Consider the following 21913-nt stretch of genomic DNA (forward strand, 5'->3'; position numbering starts at 1 on the left):
CACTGTATGCTTACCATCAGGTAAGCATACAGTGTTTTGAAAAAGTTGATTTAAGCAAGTTGTGAGTGCTGGCTTTAAATCTTATATATTATTTCAACCATGTTTTCTCTAGAGGGGTCTCACAGTTTGTATCTTTATAGCCTTTGTTTTATTTATATTAAAAGTCAAGCAGTCATGTTTCTGTCTGACTGTACAACCTGTTTCATAGGGGTGGGTTTAAATAATTGATTTTCTGATTTTAAATCTCTTAATTTGAATAAAGTGATATTGATTCATTAAATCCTGGGTCGATTTTTACATGCGTGTTTTGCCAAAAATGCCAAATCTCTGGTTAAAGCTCTCAAAACTATTTCAACAACCACTAAACAGGTAAAACGGCAAACGAGAGCAGGTAAATGGATTCCACACAAAGACGTAAAAGCAGAGTGCGGACCCGATGCATCAGAATCTATAAGATGTTTGCGTTCTCACCCGACGGCACGTACGCAGACACACTGGAGGCTGAAAGCTGACATCTCACAGATTCTGAGCTGCAGGTTTTATCTCTCTCCAACCAAAATTCACTGAACCAGCAGCAAAAGAAGATCCAAACTAAGCTTCACATTTGATAAATATCGTCATTAATTCACTCTTACTTTTGCTGTTTTGCTTCCACCACGATAAAATCTCACTTCGTGCACAGCTCTTTCTCTCTCTGTGTACTTCAAGAACAGAAAGAAATCACCTCCGACAAGAGCTCCTAATTTCTGCTGTTCAATGCCGAAGAAATGTAAACTTTTTATGCCAATATCATGGTCCTGGGTGTGATCCAGTGTTTTGTGTTTAATTTATATTCCTTGGTATTGTTATTAATGGTTTTAGTTCTTTTGAGACTAGAAGCCAGAACAACAATGTGCCTTCCCTGTGTCCGTATTATGTCTACACCACTTATTTTTCCTGTCCCACAGTTCATGCCTCTGTCTCAGGGTCCACATCTGTGTTGTTGTTGTTTTGTTTTGTTTTTTTGTTTTTGTTTTTCCCGTCCCCAAGTACTCACTGTTATCTTTGTTCCTAGTCTGTCGTTTCCAGTTTTGTAGCTTCCCAGTGTTTAGTTTTAGTTTCCAGTTTTCACGTTAGTTTGTTGCAAGTTTATTTTATGGCGTTTTCTGCTACAGCGCAATAAAGCTGCCTTTTAGTTCACCCTAGTGTCTCACAGTTCTGCATTTGGTTCCTTCATCCTGCCTCCCATACAGCAAACCACGACAAAATAATTTGTCTCTAATAAAAACTCAACTTCAGCAGCATCAGGTAAAGTTAAAGCAGAGCATGTTGATTCATGGTTTTCTTGTTTTTGATCTACTGCTGAATATTTTTAAGAGTCTGAATCTAAGAGTGCGTTGTTCACCATCTTACAATGCTGTGACTGGAGCCATTGTTCAACTCTTGGTGAGTAGTACTCATGGCCATTGATCAATGATCATGATAATTTGCATATTAATGATTACGACACCGACCTGAAAGCCCATTGTTGGTCAATGGTGCTAGCGTCGGCCATCCACTAAAAACACAGGTGTTTTATACTGGTGTAAACACTCTTGCACTGGCTGGGAATCAAAACCAGGCCTCCTGCATGGGAAGGTGGGATTGCTTAACTAAACGGCCCCAAACAGTTTTCCATTCATTTTCTATGCTAGTGCTAAACCACTACAGATGTAATATATTTTTGGCCACTATGGTCTTCTGGTGCTCGTGCGAGTTTGAGATACGGCTTTTTTTTTTTTTTTTTTTTTTTTTTTTTTTTTTTTTTTTTTCTTTTCAACTTCAGGAGACCAAACAAATTATGCACCGCTTGCAACAGATCTCAGCGATCCTTGTTTATGTTCTTTTTATTCTATTATTTTTCTATTTTATTTTTTTGCCTGTCCCGTTTGGCTCTTTAGCCATCAGAATTATTGTCTGAAGGCCAAGTTACAGATGGGACAGACATGACTGAGGGATAGGTAAGAGAGAACAAAAGAGGGATGTAAAGAAAAACAGAGGGGAAGAGGGACGGTGAGAAAGGGGACTTAAAAGAAAGGAAGAAAAAAAACCTCACCTGGATCACCTGTTGAGAGAAGGGGGGGAAAGAGAAAACAAGCAAAAAAGAGAGGAACATAATAAACACCACACCATCGCAATAATCTAGCTAAGTGTAAATAACAGTAAATACTAAATATTGAATGTTATTGTGCAGCACCCAAGATTGACAGTGCACAATGTGCTTTGAGGTAGCAGCCAAGAAAGGTGTAGTTTGTCTGTGAACACCTGTGTGCGCATCTGTATGGATGAGCACACTTGTATTCAAAAGGTTTCTCCATGTAACGATCTGTTAGGGGGTGTGGGGAGCATTAGCCCCGTCCCCCAGGGCATGAAAGAGGCATGGAGGAGATCGAGCCCGAAGAGCACCATCGGCTCCTTGGTCATTGATCAAAGATAAGAAACGTTGTTTGAAATGAGAGTAAACCAACAGAATAAATTTTCAGGTGTATTTTAAAGATAACAGATGTGTTGCAATATCATTTGCGATGCAATGGACAAGGGCTGGGCGATATGGCCTAAAATATAGATATATATCTATATAGATAGATAGATCGCGATTTTTTTTTTTTAATTTTTTTTGATTTTTTTCTCTCCCCTCCCCCTGTATAACGTATTTTACACACTATAAGGCAAACTTAAAATCCTTTAATTTTCTCAAAAATCGACAGTGTGCCTTATGTATGAATTCTGGTTGTGCTTACTGACCTCGAACCGATTTTATATGGTACATGGCGCGCAGAAATCTGTCCAATGTTTCAGTACAACTTTGGTAAGCTACGAAGGCGCACCGCTTGATGGATTGCCGGAGCATTACGGCTACTGTAGTCAGGAGCCTCGCAGAGTAATCTGGGTCCAAAACTCCGTCTGCTTCAGGTCCCAAAATCAAACAAACACTGCGACACAGTTTGTATTGCCTGGAGAAAAAACACTTATATTGCAAATGTTTATTCAGATTTTCTCTTTATTGTTCTCCTGCATCCTGCTGTTAAACCCAGCCACAATGTGCAGCAAGATTATAACCTGAAATGTTTTTGTTTCTGTTTGGAATCAATTTTGTTTAATATAATTGTTTATTTTTTTCACTGCATGTCAAGATGCACAAGAAAGTTGCGCCATATCCAGGGAAAATCTCAGTGGTGTTGTGCAAGGGGCCACTTGGATACCTTCTCCAGGACCCGTCAAAAGAAGCTCGACTGATTTAAAAATGACCCCAAACTGCAGGGCAAGTCTGCACCTGTGAGGGAGGACTTTGTACGTCAGAATGCTCTGACTGACGTCTATCAGAGAGGAGGGGATGTGTCTGACATGAAGGAAGTGCAGGGAGAGTACATCCTGCAGTTTGGAAAGTATAAAGGGAAATCTTTCCGGTGGCTTCTGGAGAATGATGTCGGGTACACCATGTACCTGATCAAAGATCTCCAGAAGGAAGAGGCTGCAGGGACCTCTGTGGAAGAAAGGCATGGCAAGGAGAGCTTGCATTCATTTGTACAGTATGCCCTCAGCTTTACAGAGAAAGACTCTTCTGAACTACGAGACAAGCAGAGTGAGTGTTGCTGCAGATGCCTCTGAGGATGATCAGCTGGTTGGCTTTGGCTCACGAACCAAGAGCACCTGGAAGGATATTTGGGACGGCAGAGGTGACGGCTATGCAGACTTTATCATGAGGAAGAGCTGCAGTCAAGGAACACGGATGCATAAGTTGCAGCAGTACCTGCGGAAGAAGCAGCAGTCTGCGTCTGATTCCAAAAATCCTCCAACTAAACCCCTGGGTAAATTGTTTTAATAATATTTAATAACGTTGTTGATGTGAAATAAGTTCAGTATATATTTATCTAATTGTTGCCTGCATCATAGGGATGGATGAGGATAAAGACCTGGAGGACGCAATGCTGAGCATCTCACCTGTAAAACTACAAATGCAGAGCTGTAAGTACTGCGCTATTACTAAATGTCAGAAGTGATAATGGCTAAGTCTGTTTCTATCTCATATGCCTCTGTCTCTGCATAACTAGTCACTGTGCCAGCAGCAGCAAAAGGGTCCACACCCAGAGGATCTTCCGGAGCAAACGCAGGTTTTCAAATGAAAGCTTTCAGAACTGGAGTACAATTGTTTTACATGAATTGCTCTCCAAAGCTGAGCCTGAACTTGAACTTTTATATATTGTCTTGTTCTTGTTTTTCTGTGTTCTGGCAATGTTCCTCTAATTGTATAGTTGTATGCTGGCATTATGCTAACACCACCTGGGTCTGGGTGCAGTTTCCCCCTCCAGGGGCAAGGGTACCTAGACCCGGGGCTTAGAGTACGCTTGGGGAGTGTGATCGTGTGTACAGCGTTTCTTTATGTCTGTCTCCACGTTGGTTGAGGGTTGAGTAATTGCATATGAGAGCATGAGGGTGGGAATGGATGTTTGTGTCTGTGTGTGCCTGTATGTCTGTGTCCATATGTCAGGTTGGGTACCAGACGCCACCTCTCTGGGGACATCTCAGGACCTCTAAGGTATGGAGGCCTATCTCCCCCCACCACTTCCCCTGCCAGTGGCAGATGCCCTCAGACATTGGTGCATTGGGGGTTTTTTGTGTCCGGGGATGGGCGCCCAGGTACACACCGGCTCACTCCTGGTGGCTGCTTGTCAGGGCCTGGAGCCTGGGGCTCGCTCAGGCCACTTCGGGGGTGGGGTGCCCTCGGCCTCTCGGCCTGGGGCTCGGTCACTCTGGCACAGCTGGCTGCCGGTGGAGCTCACGGGCACGTCACTGCAACCCCCCCCCCCCGGCTTCTGCTCCGCGGCTGCTGAGTGACCCCTCATCTGGGACTCTCCTCGGCTTTTTCTGGGATAGTGGCGATGCTGCCCCTCTGTTGGTCTTCCTTGGTCTCTTGTGTTCTGGGGGCCTCTGGATGTCTGGAGTCTTGATCTCCTCCATACCTGCTTCATGCCCTGGAGGACGGGGCAGTGCCCCCCCCCCCCCCCCCCACACCCTCTAGCAGATCATTACATGAAGGAACCTTTTTTAAAAAAAAAAAAAAAAAAAAAAAAAAAAAAAAAGTGCGTCCATGCTCACAGGTGCTCACACACACAAACTACACACTTTTTGGCTCCTACCTCAAAGCACACTGTGCGCTGTCGATATTACGTGCTGCACAATGTTTAATATTTAGTATTTACTCTTATATTCCCATATATCATCGTGATGTTGTTTATTGTATTGCTCTTGTTTTACTTTTTTCTTTCTCAACAGGTGATCCAGGTGATTGATATATGTAGTTTTTTGTCTGCTTATTTAGTTGGTTTTTGGTTTTTTTTGCCCTTTATCCCCGTCCCTCTTCTCCACTTTTTTTCCCCCCTCTTCCTTTCTCCCTTTTCTTTTCCTCATTCAAGTCTGTCCCGTATCTAGCAAGTGAAAATAAAAAAAATAAACAATAAAAGATGAATCAAATAGACCATTACGGCAAGGCTGGGATGGTCAGTTTGGTAAAGTAAATCCGTTGGGCATCTTTCCTCGCCTTTAGACAATAATTCGGATGGCAAAAGAACCAAACGGGACAGGCAGAAGAAGAGGGGGGGAAAAAAAAACTATACCTGTAGGTGCAGCCTCAGGTGTGACGAGGAAGTCACCTGTGCCCCTCCCACAGGAGCTGGCATTTCTACTAAAGGAGACCACAGGTCAGTCAAACAGAAAGACCTGAGTCAAATGCTGAGCACGACCTCAGCAGCTGGAATTGTTCTCCGCACAAGAAGCTGTGGATGAAGACTGAGCTTCAGGACCTTGGACTGTGGCCTGGGTCTCGACCAGTGCATCATGCAGGGAACGCGATTTCACTCTGGCGTCTCCCTCCACAGCCTGAGCTCATAGATACAGTGGCTGACCTTCCATCGCCAAATTTTTTTTTCCAGCTCCACCCCTTCTTTAGTTGGAAACCTGAGAGTGCTATCAATTCAATTCAATTCAATTTTATTTATATAGCGCCAAATCACAACAAAAGTCGCCTCAAGGCGCTTCATAGATACAGAGAAAAACCCAACAATCATATGACCCCCTATGAGCAAGCACTTTGGCGACAGTGGGAAGGAAAAACTCCCTTTTAACAGGAAGAAACCTCCGGCAGAACCAGGCTCAGGGAGGGGCGGCCATCTGCTGCGACCGGTTGGGGTGAGAGAAGGAAGACAGGATAAAGACATGCTGTGGAAGAGAGACAGAGATTAATAACAGATATGATTCAATGCAGAGAGGTCTGTTAATACATAGTGAGTGAGAAAGGTGACTGGAAAGGAAAAACTCAATGCATCATGGGAATCCCCCGGCAGCCTACGTCTATTGCAGCATAACTAAGGGAGGATTCAGGGTCACCTGGTCCAGCCCTAACTATATGCTTTAGCAAAAAGGAAAGTTTTAAGCCTAATCTTGAAAGTAGAGATAGTGTCTGTCTCCTGAATCCAAACTGGAAGCTGGTTCCACAGAAGAGGGGCCTGAAAACTGAAGGCTCTGCCTCCCATTCTACTTTTAAATACTCTAGGAACAACAAGTAGGCCTGCAGAGCGAGAGCGAAGCGCTCTAATAGGGTGATATGGTACTACAAGGTCATTAAGATAAGATGGTGCCTGATTATTTAAGACCTTATATGTGAGGAGCAGGATTTTGAATTCAATTCTGGATTTAACAGGAAGCCAATGAAGGGAAGCCAAAACAGGAGAAATATGCTCTCTCTTTCTAGTCCCTGTCAGGACTCTTGCTGCAGCATTTTGGATTAGTTGAAGGCTTTTCAGCGAGTTTTTTGGACATCCTGATAATAATGAATTACAGTCGTCCAGCCTGGAAGTAATAAATGCATGAACTAGTTTTTCAGCGTCACTCTGAGACAGGATATTTCTAATTTTAGAGATGTTGCGCAAATGGAAGAACGCAGTCTTACATATTTGTTTAATATGTGCATTGAAGGACATGTCCTGGTCAAAAATGACTCCAAGGTTCCTCACAGTGTTACTGGAGGCCAAGGTAATGCCATCCAGAGTAAGAATCTGGTTAGATACCATAATTCTAAGATTTTCAGGGCCGAGTACAATAACCTCAGTTTTATCTGAATTAAGAAGCAGAAAGTTAGCGGCCATCCAGGTCTTAATCCTACAACTGTTTACAACTTGCATAATTCCCATTTCTGTATAGCTGTATATCTCAGATTCTGTAAAGTTACTTATTTCATATTCTGAATAGTTTTTCATATTTATATCCTGTTCATAGCCTGTTCATAGCTTGTACTCACTACAGCCTGTACATACTTATAGTTATAGAATATTCACAACATACTTCATACCGTGTACATTATAACATTCCATAATAGACCCATTTCTGTAATATACTCACATATCTATATTATTGCTAATATATATTGTAATATATCTATATCACTAAAGCACTTCTGGATGGATGCAAACTGCATTTCGTTGCCCTGTACCTGTGCATGTGCAATGACAATAAAGTTGAATTCTATTCTATTCTATTCTATTATGTCTTTAAGACATTCCTGCAGTTTAACTAATTGGTGTGTTATCTGGCTTCATGGACAGATAGAGCTGGGTGTCATCTGCATAGCAGTGAAAATGTATGCTGTCTTCTAATGATACTGCCTAAGGGAAGCATGTATAATGTAAACAGAATTGGTCCTAGCACTGAACCCTGTGGAACTCCATAATTAACCTCAGTGTGTGAAGAGGACTCTCCATTTACATGCACAAACTGGAGTCTATTAGATAGATATGATACAAACCACTGCAGTGCAGTACCTGTAATACCTACAGCATGTTCTAATCGCTCTAATAGGATATTATGGTCGACAGTATCGAATGCTGCACTAAGGTCTAGCAGGACAAGCACAGAGATGAGTCCACTGTCAGAGGCCATAAGAAGATCATTTGTAACCTTCACTAAAGCTGTTTCTGTGCTGTGCTGAGCTCTGAAACCTGACTGAAACTCTTCAAATAAACCATTCCTCTGCAGATGATCTGTTAGCTGTTTGACAACTACTCTTTCAAGGATTCATGGTCAGGTTAAGAAACAATTATATCTTGCCATGTCTCCATGGTTGCTTTCGTTCACAAGTGGTCTCTGCTGGTGTGGGCAGGCCACGAGTACTTGTTGGCACCAGTGGTCAGTATTACATCCTCTCCTCACGACTCTGCTGCAGGGCTTGTCGCAGGAACTGGTTTGCTGACAATCCACGATGGCTGGAGAAACTGCCCAAAAGGTTTACCAACCTTCTCCCTGCTTTTCTTACATACAAAAAGGCCATCTGCAAGTCTGTTATGGATGAGCTCAGGAGGACTGGCAAACCTCCAGCAGACATGGCAAACCCAATAAATGAACTCATGCACCTCAAGTACGAGCGAGCTCACCTGGCGTACCTCCATGCCACAGAATCTGCCTGGGATTCTGAGGCAGGAGCTCATGGACAGAGGACCATTGGGCAGTTCCTGAGGAAGGAAAATAAGCCACAGGAGTTCAGGTCTTATGAAGACCCACATGCCTGGTAGGGGTGGGGGAAAAAATCGATACTGTGTAGTATCGTGATATTTTGTTTGCTAATAATGTATCGATACAGGGACAGCAGAAATCGATATTTTGTTACAAAAAAAGTTTTTGTGCTCTGACTTCAGAGCATGTTGATCCTTTTTCTGAGCAAGAATCCTGACAGTCCTTCACTGTCCAAATGTGTTTAACTTTTTTTTGGCAGCAATAAACATGACAGTTTACTTAATTAAAATAAAATATGTCTTAAATTAAAATAAGTTTAGAACTTTTTTTATTTAATGTAAAATTATATTTTGTTTTAATTTACTTTCAAATTCTTCAGTTGCTGAATGGGCTGCATAGTTTTCATAAATTGCATAGTTCAGAATAGCTATAATTGTACCAGATGGTTGCATTCAGTTAAGTTGGGCTAGACTATAATACAAACCGTTCAGTTTGTCAACAATAAAACTGACTGAAATGAGAGAAAGACTGAAATGAGAGAAAGACTGAGTGCGAGACTTTGATATTAGATAAAATGAATATTGATAAACCTTTATGTACAGAATCTGAATATCGCAGATATTTTTAAAAAATCGCAATAATATCGTATTGTGCGTTAAGTATTGTGATAATATCGTATCGTGGGATGTATGGTGATTCCCACCTCTAATGCCTGGTGTGGTGTCTCTGTGTCCAGCCATTACCTGACAGACTGCCTGCTCGACGAATTCCGACGTCAACATCCAGCCATATCCAAACTCCTCCCGGGCACTTTTGGCCACATCTTCAGGTCTGACCACACCAGGAAGGTGGCATGAAAAGTCACACTGGCATCTGGGGTCATGTCCAGTTATTCCATAATGTTGAGAGATTTTTAGTTTTGTGTTATGTTTATTTGTAGCTTCATTTAAAGGAAGAAGAGCTTGTGAATTGGAACCACCACAGGAGAAGGGAGTGAGGCACTGTGTGCAGAAAATATGTGTTGTGTCAGCTAAACAGTTACCTCCTGTTTCAACAGACAAGCTAAAGGTCTCTCCTTTTAAGGAGATATTATCAGTTCCATACATGCCACTCCTACTGCTCTGAAAGCTTACTTGAAGTATAAAGAATGTGCTGAGAGCCCTGTCGCGGTTCCTGTGTCACATCTGTTGTGCACATGTTGGTGCAGAACAGATCGGACCGTGACGGGGGATCGCCCGTGTACATGTGAAAAAGATATCTGAGTCTGAGTTTCTTTGCCTTCTAACATGGTTCAGTCTGAGACAGAAAGGTCCTTGGAGCCCATGTACCAGGGAATGGCCAAGAGGTACAGTGATGCAGGAGTGGAAAAGGCTGGCTACCACTGGGTGGACAGGTAAAAACTGTAATCATCCTTGTCATTCAAACTGCTAATCTGTCTGATCTTAAAAAGGAGTTTTTCCTTTTTAAGATCAATTTGATGCACACACATAATATTCAATTTACTTACATGTATTTGTATTTCTTACATTTAGGGATTGCTGTGCTCCATTTAAGATCCCAGACTGCATCCCTGGTGAAAATCTATCGTGGGATGCCTGGAAAACTACTCCTGCTGTTATTGCTGCGGCCACATCTGGACCAGTGGCAAACAGCTGTGCCTCTCGAACCCACTACAATAAGAACATTATTGTAAAACTGGACCTGTTCCACTGCCTGAGGCGATTTTCGCGAGAGTGCACCTCTGAGCATCATCCTCTGTTCAACACTTTCTGCCAGCTTCTCTCTGCTGCATTCTCAGTGGTTGATCAGGCAGACCTGAAAAGGCTCCATGCTTAGAAGTTCTGTGGCATCCATCCTGCTAATCCCACAAAGCAACACATACGGGAGCACTGCAGGATCCAAATACCACAACCCACTGAGCTGCTGAACAGAGTGGAAAAGATCCTGAGCCATTTTCACCTGGCCAAAGACCCCAACAACCTCCCACTCTTCAAGCCATCCATGCTGAAGGTGTGGCACGTTCAGAGAGTCCACATTCTGCGTGGCTGCCTCAGTGACCCTGAGCTCTGAGGGTGTAATGTTTAGGTACGGTGGGACTCTTCAGCTTAACCACGTTCCTGGTGAAGGTGCCAAGGTCCCCATCTGGATTCCTGTCCAAGGCACTTCACAGCAGGAGGGTTATCATTTCCACCAGGCCCAGTGGATTACTGGGACTCACGTATCCACTGAATTATTCCAGGCCCAGGGCATGACAGGGGTGGCACGATGGAACTACCAAAGACTGGTGGACCGTAAGCAGCCAGGTGTCATTCTCCCTTCTGTTTTTGATCCAGCTCTAGTGGTGGAGTTGAATGCAGCCTCCAGGAGAGTGACCGGTCAGGAGAAGTACCCTGCACTTCACCTCTCTGACAGAGACACTGGTGAGCGATTTGGGCTTGAATAGAGAGCCAGGCTGCCGTCCAGTCCCTTTAAACTGGGACAAACACAAAACCCTGAGAAAAGATGAACCGGCTGCCCTTCAGCCCCCATCCTCTGTTCCAAAACCTGTGACTGCCCAACTTCAGGTTCCAGCAGCGGGACCCTCCTCCAGCATGGCACCGCTAGGTGTGGCATCCCTCGCACCAGCACCACCTGTCACCCACCCTTTCTCTGGTGCACTTTTAAAGCAGGAGTTAGCATCAGAAGACACCCAGCAACCTACAACAGTCATGGGTAAGTTAACATAATGGTATTGTCAAACAATTCCGTGTCATTAATAATATTATTATTATTATTATTATTATTATTATTATTATTAATGTATACATTATTATTATTATTAGTTCATTACATGATATATGAGTAACTATTACTATTGTTTCCCAGAAATCTCTAAAGCTCTGCCGATGCGGGCCTCACCAAGGAGTGCTCACACTGGACCTATAAAGACAGGTGGACAGGTTTTTGTGCTGGACCACACACGCTGGACACGACCCATGAAAGAGGCAATAGATGATCTGTTGCTAAAGTACCATGGGAAGAAGGACATCCTGAAGCTTGTGGATCAAGATTATGCAGACATGGTCCATCGCTCTGCTACAGATCCCAACAGTCTGCTGCATCCCACATCCAAGGTGCACATATCCCAGTATGTGAAGCACTTGGCTAAACTTCTCAACACCAATTCATCTTTGAACATAAGCCCAGAAAAACTTCTGCAGACTCAGCAGCTGGGGCACTCTTTAACTGAAGGCAGTGAAACAACTAGTGTCCCTGTAGTCACCATAGAGCCTGCCGTCTTTAACCCGCCTCCTCCTGCCCTGTCTACACCACTGACACAAGTCTCAATAGAGAAGATTGTGGAGGGCATCTTAGAAAGGCAGCAGCAGCCTGAGGGGAAAAAGGCAGACAAAGACTTGTCTTGCCTGTGGACAGCCCAAGTCTCAATATGAGACAGATGGATCCACCGTCCATTATTTTTACCAGAGAGGGCCTGTGCGCTATTCCTATTGCTCCAACAAGGTGCATCAAAGTTATGCTGCTGAGGGAATTGGTAACCCTAAAATGCCCTTTGAAGAATTTGCTCAGACAGAATTTTTCCAGAGGGAACCGGCCGCTACCAAGAAGAGGGTGGAGAGAAGGATGGAGGAAAAGCAGATTCACCCACAGGGACCTGAAACAGGGACCAAATAGCCCACACATACGGGCTTCCCTGGAGTGGCAGGAAAACATATCTGCTGCCCTTCGAAAGTGTACTCTATACAGAGACAAAGGCATGGACAAGGAAATGACCTGGAAGGAGTTTCAGGAGTCTGCTTTCTATGACGCAGAGAGACTTAGATGGATGGAAGGAAAAAAAAACAAATGAGGAAGAAACAGTTGATATTGTATAAAAGACAGTTTTGTTCTAGTTGTGAATGTCTGCCTGTGTCCTTTCCAGTCAAAACAAAAAATAAATTTGCGGGTCGAATAAAAGTAACTTTAAGACAAAATTTGCCAGGGGGTATGGATAATTACAGGCTTAACTGTGTATATATTGTTATATAGTGTGTGTGTGTGTGTGTGTGTGCGCGCGCGCGTGCGTGTGTGCGCGCGCGTGTGTAAAAAGAGGGAAGAAAAACAGGTGTTGCATTGGCCGGGAATCGAACCCGGGCCTCCCGCGTGGCAGGCGAGAATTCTACCACTGAACCACCAATGCACGCTGCAGCACCTTTTGCACAGAAAACAGAGGACGGTCTCACAGGCCAGTAGCACATTTAGGATTGTTGGCTACAAAACACTTCACTATGAGCTGCGTGAGAGTGCGTCAGCTACTATGTTGTCAGTATCTTTCTTATGCTTAATCACAAGATTATAATCTAACCGTAGCACCTGCTGGTGAAAATTGGAAACACTATCTGCTGAACTGTACTTGTCTCCTGACATTGGACTCCACCTGTGTATCAACCAGATACACAGTCACAGTTTGGTCAGAAACCAAACATGTTTGCTACTTACCCCCCTTTGTACCATCATCTTCAGGCGCAGCGGTAAGACATTTGGCTAATGATGGGTAAGTGGAGGGATTCTCAGATTCAGTAGCTGGCTCAACCACACTTTGCGCCTGCTCTTAGGCACCATTATCCACTTTATCAACAATACTTCAGGGCTAACAATACCAATAAAAGAGAGACATGTAACACACACTCCAAAGGAAGGAGCAAACATATACCCTTGGGGCTAAACAATGAATAACAATACCATGGAACCTCTCCTCAGTCCTACCTACCCTCGAATGCTAGCCTACCTAGCTTCTGGAGTGTACCAGGCTCGAGGCAACTTTAAAGGCGAACCTTCAGTGCTCAAAGCACTGAAAAGCCTACCCCCGACAGGGACCTAATCCCCACCTGGGATTACTCCGAAAATAAAAAAGGCAAAACAAAGAACGAGTGTCTGAAGGAAGAGATTACACTCAGCTAGACACTCACCTGCGCTAACTGGGGAGAGAGTCCCAAATACACCAGAGTTAAGCAAGCAACCCGAGAACAACATACAGACACCAAAACTCATACAAAGCTGTTTCAATTCCTTTCACTGAGATCCCGGACGAACCCCCACATTGTTACGTCCCCACAAATAAGGTCTCGGCAAAGACGTGGGGAACAGTAACAAATAGAACCGGGAAAGAATGAGAAGAGAGCCAAACAGAGCAGTATGGCAAATATTACGTTTTTATTACAAACAATCCTAACACAAAGAGATGGCAACACTGCTTTATCATTAAGATAAAAAAAAGAAAAAAGGTCACAACTAAGTCTTATGTGTCTAAAGGAGGATGAACAAACAAACAACAAAGAAAAATGCACTTCTGGAGCCCACAGGCCCACCCTAACCACTACTAGCAACACACACCTTACTGCTGCTGAGGCCCACAAGCCCACGCTACCAATGTAGCAACCTCCCCACTGCTTTCACAACTCCAAACTGCAGCAAGGACAACCACACACCATAAGACTTCTTCATTCAATAGAAAGCAGTGCAAAGATGAAGAGAAAAAAAACCCCAGAACCACACAGTTCTTCCCCAACCCTATATAACATCTGAGAGTTAATTGCTGACTGGGTCCTGGTGCCAAATGAGGGAGTGAGCAGCAGCTCCGTCATGGAGAGAGGGCAGAGAGAAAAAGAGACAGAGAGGGGTGGAGCTAGAGAGGAGGAGGGGGAGAGAGAGAGCAACACCACACCCACACACTCCCACAGCCTCACAGGATGTAACACCAGCCTATTTGGAGTTACTGGGTTGAATTTAAAAAGGATTGCTTGCTGTAGGAATTTCTGCAGTGGCCAGGAATCAAACCCAGGCCTCTGCATGGGAGCCTGGGATTGTTTAGCTCAACAGGTCTAAACAGTTTCCCATTCATTCTCTATGGTAGTGCTAAACTACGGATTTAATATATTATTCACCACTGTGACCCTTCCGGCGCTGTTGCGAGTTTGAGACCTGGCAGTTTTAAACAATTTCCACTTTTAAATTTCAGGAAAAAAGACAAGTTATGCACCACTTGCAACAGATCTCAGCGATCCTTGTTCATTCGTCAAAGGTAATAAACGTTGTTTAAAATAAGAGTAAACCAATAGATTAAAAATTGCAGGTGTATTTTAAAGGTAAGAGAAGTGTTCACTGTCATTTCATTTACTTGATTAGTGTAAGAAAACGTCCATCACTTGGTTAAAGACGGTTACATTTTATCAGCTGTGATAAAAAGGCATGGTAAATTATGAACTATTCTGTCTTGATGTATGCTCAATCATCCCGGAAAGTAAATTCCAAAAAACTGATTCTGTTCATCTGGACGTAGTGTTTTCAGTGGGAGAAACGTTTCGTCACTCACCCAAATGACTTCTTTAGTCTCAGCTGGATGCAGGTTTCCCCAAGCTTCTAAACAGTACATTTGCACACAGACTGAAACTAGTCCACTAAATAAACAATGGGCTGTGAGGCCAGTTTCATTATCATTAATATGCAAATTTTCATGACCATTGATGATTGTATGTCAAGATTCACAAGAAAGTTGTATTCTACTCAGGGAAAATCTGTGGCATTCCACAAGGAGCCACTTCGATACCTTCTCCAGGACCCATCGGATGAAGATACAAGGATTAAAAATGAGCTTCAGGACAAGTCTGCACCTGTGAAGCAGGACCTAGTGTGCTGATCTCAACAGCTTGCTGCAACGCACATCCAAACTACACATATCCCGTTATGTGAAACACTTGGCTAAGCTTCTAAACACTTCTTTGAACACAAGCCCAGAAAAACTTCTGCAGACTCAGCAACTGGCACTCTTTAACAGAAGGGAGTGACACAACCAGTGTTCCTGTGGTCACCATGGAGCCAGCTTACTTAAACCCACCTCCTCCTGCCCTGTCTACACCTCTGACACAAGACTCAATAGAGAAGATGGTGGAACGCATCTTAGAGAATCAACAGCAGGAGCAACCTGAGGAAGGAAGGCAGAAAGATTTGTCTTGCCTGTGGACAGCCCAAGTCCCAATATGAGACAGATGGATCTTCCATCCACTATTTTTACCAGCGAGGGCCTGTGCCGTATTTCTATTGTTCAAAGAAGATACATCAAAGTTATGCTGCTGAGGGAATCAGTAACCCTAAAATGTCCTTTGAAGAATTTGCTCAGACAGAATTTTTCCAGAGGGAACCGGACGCTACCAAGAAGAGGGTGGAGAGAAGGATGGAGGAAAAGCCCAGAATCCCAACAAGCAGGCAACCTCTGCAGATTCAGCCACAGGGACCTGAAACAGGGACCAAATAGCCCACACATACGGGCTTCCCTGGAGTGGCAGGAAAACTATATCTGCTGCCCTTCGAAAGTGTACTCTATACAGAGACAAAGGCATGGACAAGGAAATGACCTGGAAGGAGTTTCAGGAGTCTGCTTTCTATGAGGCAGAGAGACTTAGATGGATGGAAGGAAAAAAACACTAATGAGGAAGAAACAGTTGATATTGTATATAAGACAGTTTTGTTCTAGTTGTGAATGTCTGCCTGTGTCCTTTCCGGTCAAAACAAAAAAATAAATTTGCAGGTTGAATAAAAGTAACTTTAAGACAAAATTTGCCAAGGGTATGGATAATTACAGGCTCAACTGTGTATATATTGTTATATAGTGTGTGTGTGTGTAAAAAGAGGGAAGAAAAATAGGTGTTGCATTGGCCGGGAATCGAACCCGGGCCTCCCGCGTGGCAGGCGAGAATTCTACCACTGAACCACCAATGCACGCTGTGACACCTTTTGCACAGAAGACAGAGGACGGTCCCACAGGCCAGTAGCACATTTAGGATTGTTGGCTACAAAACACTTCACGATGAGCTGCGTGAGAGTGCGTCAGCTACTATGTTGTCAGTATCTTTCTTATGTTTAATCACAAGATTATAATCCTGTGCCAGCAGTGCCCAGTGCATCAGTCGTTGGTTATCATTGTACATTCGGTGAAGAAAAACGACAGGATTGTGGTCTGTGAGTACAGTTAGCAGAGAGGAGCTGGAGCCAACATACACTGCAAAATGCTGCAGGGCAAGAAGCAGATTTCGTGCTTCCTTCTCTATAGTAGAATAGTTCTGCTGATGGCATTTGAACTTGACATAGAAAAAACAGACAGGATGGCACACGCACGCCTCATCATCCTGCAATAACACAGCACCAGCTCCAGTGGCACTAGCATCAACATCTAGCTTGAAAGGTTGAGAGAATCAGGAGCCGCTAAGACAGGGGCGCTGCAGTGGAAGGAATTTGCTGACTCGAATGCATGCTGGCACTCTACAGACCATTCCAATTGTACCTTTGGGCTACATAACCTGGTTAAAAGAACCACATTGGCAGAGAGGTTTTTACAGAAACACCGGTAATATCATACCGAGGAACTGCTTTAGCTCCTGCCTGGTGGTCGGAGTCGGATAGTTCAAGATTGCGACAATCTTTGCCTCCACCGGGTGGACCTGTCCAAAACCAACCTGCTTACCTAGGTACGTTACTGTTGCCTTACCAAACTCTTATTTTTTTAATGTGAACACCTGTCACCTTCTTCACTATAAAATAGGGGCCCAAGAGCAGAACCAGGGACGGACAGGCCTGTCCCCAGGCTGAAATTGTCTTTTTAGTGCTTTACTATCAAACCATTTCTTTGTGTTAACCTGGGACACACAGAGAGCCTCTTTTGCTAACAACATAGCACGTTGCCACCGATCCCTACACATCTTCATAAAACTCAGCAATAGGGCTGGGCCACATTATACCGTTCACGGTAATACCGGCATAACGTTAGGCAACGATAAGAAAATGAAATATCGCGATAGAATATGGGTAAAATGCGCAGTGCCCTTTGTTTTTATACGCTCATACGCACATAGCAGAAAAAGTATGGCGGCGATGGAGAATGACATGGACAAAAGCGTATCTTTGAATGAAACGGGTGAAGCAGAATTGGTCAGTAAAAATGGTGCAACTTTGGTGGTGTGGAAGTGGTTTGGTTTTCGTCCATCCGATACCCACCAAAGCACAATTTTTTTGTAGAACGTGCAAGCGGGCCGTCGTGGCGAAGAGAGGAAACACTACAAACCTATTTCATCATTTGAAGCAGAAGCACTTGGAGTACAAAAAAGCTGTTAAAGCATGTGAAGAGTTGTCCACTTCAACTAGCGAGTAGCAAACACTGGGGGGAACTAATTAATGCAGGGACACATTGTTTAGCCAGGGATATGATGCCCACTCAGAGTGTGGAAAGAGGTGGTTTCAAAAAGATGCTTAAAACGTTCGATCCACGCTACAAGCTACCCACCAAGAAAGTTGCCTTGCCTGCTTTATATGAAGAGATCCGTACTGAGGTGCCAAATGCATTATCTTCGGTGGAGGTTTTGCGTCCACCACGGACATGTGGTCAAGCTGAACATCAGACCCCTACACGAGCCTCACAATACATTACGTGGACAAAGACTGGAAGCTACAAAACAAGTGCCTCAAAACAAGTTTTTTTCCCCGAGGACCATACTGGGGAAAATATAGCCAAAGTCTTAAAAGAGTTCATCAGCTCGTGGAATCTTCAGGAGGAAAAACAAGTGTGTGTGACGACAGACAACAGGGCCAACATTGTGAAAGCCGTCGCACTCAATAACTGGACCAGACTTTCATGCTTCGGACATCGCCTGCACATTGCGCGCGGTATGAAAAGGAAAAAACAAAACCAAAAGAACAATGCTTGAACGCTGCTAGCACGGGGCGCCCACACAAACGCAAAGCAGGAGATGAAGCATCGCTGAATATGTTTCCAAACCAACTTCATTCTAAGCCAAAGACTAGAAAATACGGTGAAGCATATCTTCACTTACACAAGTGCCGAGGTAGGTCTCCCCTGCAGGATTGGTTTTCCCTTCATTGGGAGCAGCGCTGGGCTCTCCAAATCATGGACAAACAGTATCCCACATTCTTGTTTTTTAGTTCACAAACACTTGTTGTAATGACTAACTACTCCTGACATTTTGGAGCTGTTAGCTCTTTATACAGTAAAGTTACAGCGGGATACAAATAATACCAGGCTGATCCTGCCATGATTTGTTCCCTCGGTTCAAATAACGGACAAACAGTATCCCACAGCTGTTTATGTTTTTGAACCAATTTTGCAGAGGGATTGAAAAATGTATTGATAGCAATGTTGAATATTATTACACAGGAAAAAAACAAACTACATGTAAAATAATCACACCGTGACGCCTCTGCCTTTGTAAATGGAGGGACAGTAACTGCGTGTGTGTGTAAGCGTGTAAAACCTGCAGATAGTCAGATTAACAGTATTTTGTCTCTATCTGCCATTCTGCAATTCCTCTCATGTAAACAATAACGTGGCGCACGGCGTGACGTGAAAAAAGGCACATACCTTTGACATTGCATGACGAACTCTGTATTCCTCGTCCACACGTAAACGCAAAAAAGGAGTTTTAAAAAAATCGCAGTTTTCGGTGATTTGAAACGCATTTATGTGTGGACGACACAGCTGCGTTTTCAAAAATACCCGTGTAGGTGTAGACGTAGCGTAAAAGAGTTAGTAGTTTATTTTCTTACTACCTGTAATTTACTGCAGATTACTTGTATTTGCTTAATTGTTTACTAAATGTTTGAGGTGTGAAATTAACCGCAATGGAGCAAAATATAGGTGTGTGTGGTTGGAGGATGTGTTCGTGCGTGCGTGTGTGCGCGCGAGAGGGGGCGCGAACATTTTTCTTGTAAAACAAAGGGGGGCCCAGCAAAAAACGTTTGGGAACCACTGTGTTAATGTAACACAAGCTTTGTCCCAATCAGAACTCGAACCCACACTCAGACAGTTACATGTAAGTAATCAGGTGATTTTTCACTGGCTAAAAATGTGCGATTGGATCGACTGGTGCTGTTTGATTTGCGGTTTGAGCAGGAAGTCGAGGAGCCCATTTATGTGAAAATGTAAATGACCGTTTCTGAATGGAGGAGGGGTTCTAAGAGTACATCGTTCACCATCTTATAATGCTGTGATTGGAGCCATTGTTCAACTCCCTGTGAATGGTACTATAGCCATTGATCAATGATCATGATAATTTGCATATTAATGATTATGACACTGACCTGCTGGCCCATTGTTGGTCAATGGTGCTAGCATCGGTGATCCACTGAAAACAGAAAGTTATGATTCTATAACAGATTTACACATATATAATAAAAAAAGGGAAGAAAAGTAAGCCCTGCATTGGCCGGGAATCGAACCCGGGCCTCCCGCGTGGCAGGCGAGAATTCTACCACTGAACCACCAATGCTTGCTGCAGTAACTTCTCCACTGAAAACACATGATGGCCCCACAGGCCACTAGCACATTTAGCATTGTTTTCAGGCCCATATGTGACGAGCAAGGGTGGATCTGACTGTGAAACTAAAATTGACCAACTACACAGTCAGCAACTTAAGCACACAAGAAAGATGGTGGCCCCTCTGCTTGTCTCTAAATCAGTACAGATCAATGTTTGATTGTCTGCCAATGACAAAAAGTTTAGTTTAAAAAACAAAAGAGTAAACACCACAGTCCCATTCCTCAATGAAAGTAACAGTTCCACGGCAACAAGGACAACAACAAAAACTCTCTCAATACACGTTTGAGAGAAAGGCATGAAAACGACAAAACACTCTGATACTGAGTGAAAGACAAAGAAAAAGAAAAAGTCTGGAGAAAACCACAAGAAAGATGGCAGCTCCTCTGCTTATCTGTAAATCAGTACGGGTCAATGTTTGATTTTTTGTGTGTGAGATGGGAGATGCTGACCTGTGTACAGACTCATCTTTGCCATGTTGTTCTCTAACAGCTTCGCCCAATGAGACGCCGTCCTCGCCACATATAGACCGAAATGCAGAGAGCACGCTGTCTCCCACACCACTCTGTGCAGACACATAAATGAATACAGAGTTACACACAATACAATACCAAAAGCATCCACTACTTGTTATAATGATAGCCTGATAATATGTAATAATACAAATGAAATACCCTGTATTTATTTCTGACTTGACCTCTGTAGATTTTTTCTGCTAAATTACTGGAATCGGTCATTTGTTTTGAGTCACACTGGATAACAAAAATTGTCTGTATTTTAATTCTTGGGCATATCGTGTTTTAGAAAAAAGGATATCCATGGTATGCTTATGGTCATTAGCCAATGAGTGAGCCGTTTCACAGAAAGACCCACCCATTTTTGTTTTGTCTAGTTTTTAAAAAAAAAAAAAAAACAGCAGAAATGCTTCAGTTATCAATGGATGACAATGTGGTAGCTACGTCTTTTATACTGTCTATATTAGGGATGTGTGCGACTAGTCAACGACTCCATCATTGATGTCACTAGTTGGCACCAGATGTAATAGTAATAGACGGACCAATCGGAGTCTGCGCTGCAGGACTGTTTTGATCACGCGGACTGGGAAATGTTTCACGTGGCTGCTAGGGACATTGATGAATGTCTGCGGATTTATCAGGAAATGCGTGGAAGATGTCGTCCCATCCAGAACAGTTAAATCCTTCCCAAATCAAAAACCCTGGATTAACGGAGATGTTCGCGCGGCACTGGCGGCACGGAGCACCGCCTTTGCCTCCGCGAACACATCGGACTACAAACACGCACATTACCAACTCCGGAAGACGATCAAAGCAGCCAAACGTGAGTACAGGGACAGGGTGGAGCAACAGTTTGACAACCCTCGGAGTATGTGGCAGGGACTAAACACGATCACAGACTTTAGAGGGAAAACCAGCACACCACAGACCACGGCCTCTCTGTGTGAGGATCTAAACGTATTCTACGCTAGATTCGACACAGCGAACACCATGAGACCGGACAGTGTGCGCACCGCGGATGACGTCAGTGCGCACACTGTGTCTGAGGAGGATGTGCGGAGGTGCTTCAGGAAGGTGAACGCACGCAAAGCTACTGGTCCGGACGGGATTCCCGGCCGCGTCCTCAAGTCATGCGCGGCTCAGCTGGCTGGAGTGTTCACGCACATCTTCAACCTTTCCCTCTCTCTGTCTGTAGTCCCAGCCTGCTTCAAAATGGCCACCATCGTCCCTGTACCCAAATCCTCCACCATCTCCTCATTGAACGACTGGCGACCTGTAGCCCTGACCCCCATCGTAAGCAAATGCTTCGAGAAGCTGGTCAGGGACTTCATCTGCTCTGCACTACCCGACTCACTGGACCCTCTACAGTTTGCATACCGCCACAACAGGTCCACTGATGATGCCATAGCCCTGACACTACACACTGCCCTGTCACACCTGGAGAAGAGAGACACGTATGTGAGGATGCTGTTTGTAGATTACAGCTCAGCATTCAATACCATCGTTCCCTCGAAGCTGGAC

At 43.9% G+C, this 21913-nt stretch overlaps 2 protein-coding genes, 1 long non-coding RNA gene and 3 other non-coding genes across 7 annotated transcripts in view; 2 read left to right on the forward strand and 4 right to left on the reverse strand.

Moving 5' to 3' along the window:
• The window catches only part of ldhd (lactate dehydrogenase D), a 42873-nt gene that overhangs the window by 16407 nt on the left and 4553 nt on the right, over positions 1-21913 (reverse strand). Inside the window, exon 2 of the mRNA XM_040046918.1 lies at positions 20330-20442. Within this exon, the coding sequence (XP_039902852.1) occupies positions 20330-20442 (113 nt within the window). The remainder of the gene's footprint in view (positions 1-20329; positions 20443-21913) is intronic.
• LOC120743318 lies at positions 3710-4298 on the forward strand. The gene is made up of 3 exons (XR_005698154.1): positions 3710-3827; positions 3913-3984; positions 4071-4298. It is a non-coding gene; the product is annotated as an uncharacterized LOC120743318 (long non-coding RNA).
• Positions 9224-12564, forward strand: LOC120743315. Of its 2 annotated transcripts, XM_040046919.1 has the most exons (3): positions 9224-9913; positions 10053-11232; positions 11386-12564. In XM_040046919.1, exons 2-3 carry the CDS (start codon positions 11112-11114, stop codon positions 11949-11951), a joined length of 687 nt encoding a protein of 228 aa, XP_039902853.1. In that variant the 5' UTR covers positions 9224-9913; positions 10053-11111; the 3' UTR covers positions 11952-12564. The 2 variants fall into 2 exon arrangements, with proteins under 2 accessions (XP_039902853.1, XP_039902854.1); XM_040046920.1 differs by lacking the exon at positions 9224-9913 and having other exon boundaries at positions 10029-11232.
• trnag-gcc lies at positions 12627-12697 on the reverse strand. The gene has a single exon. It is a non-coding gene; the product is annotated as a tRNA-Gly (tRNA).
• trnag-gcc lies at positions 16202-16272 on the reverse strand. Its single transcript has one exon. It is a non-coding gene; the product is annotated as a tRNA-Gly (tRNA).
• Positions 19759-19829, reverse strand: trnag-gcc. The gene has a single exon. It is a non-coding gene; the product is annotated as a tRNA-Gly (tRNA).

The sequence above is a fragment of the Simochromis diagramma genome, unplaced genomic scaffold (assembly GCF_900408965.1).
Source record: "Simochromis diagramma unplaced genomic scaffold, fSimDia1.1 OVJJ01000106.1, whole genome shotgun sequence".
Lineage (NCBI taxonomy): Eukaryota > Metazoa > Chordata > Actinopteri > Cichliformes > Cichlidae > Simochromis > Simochromis diagramma.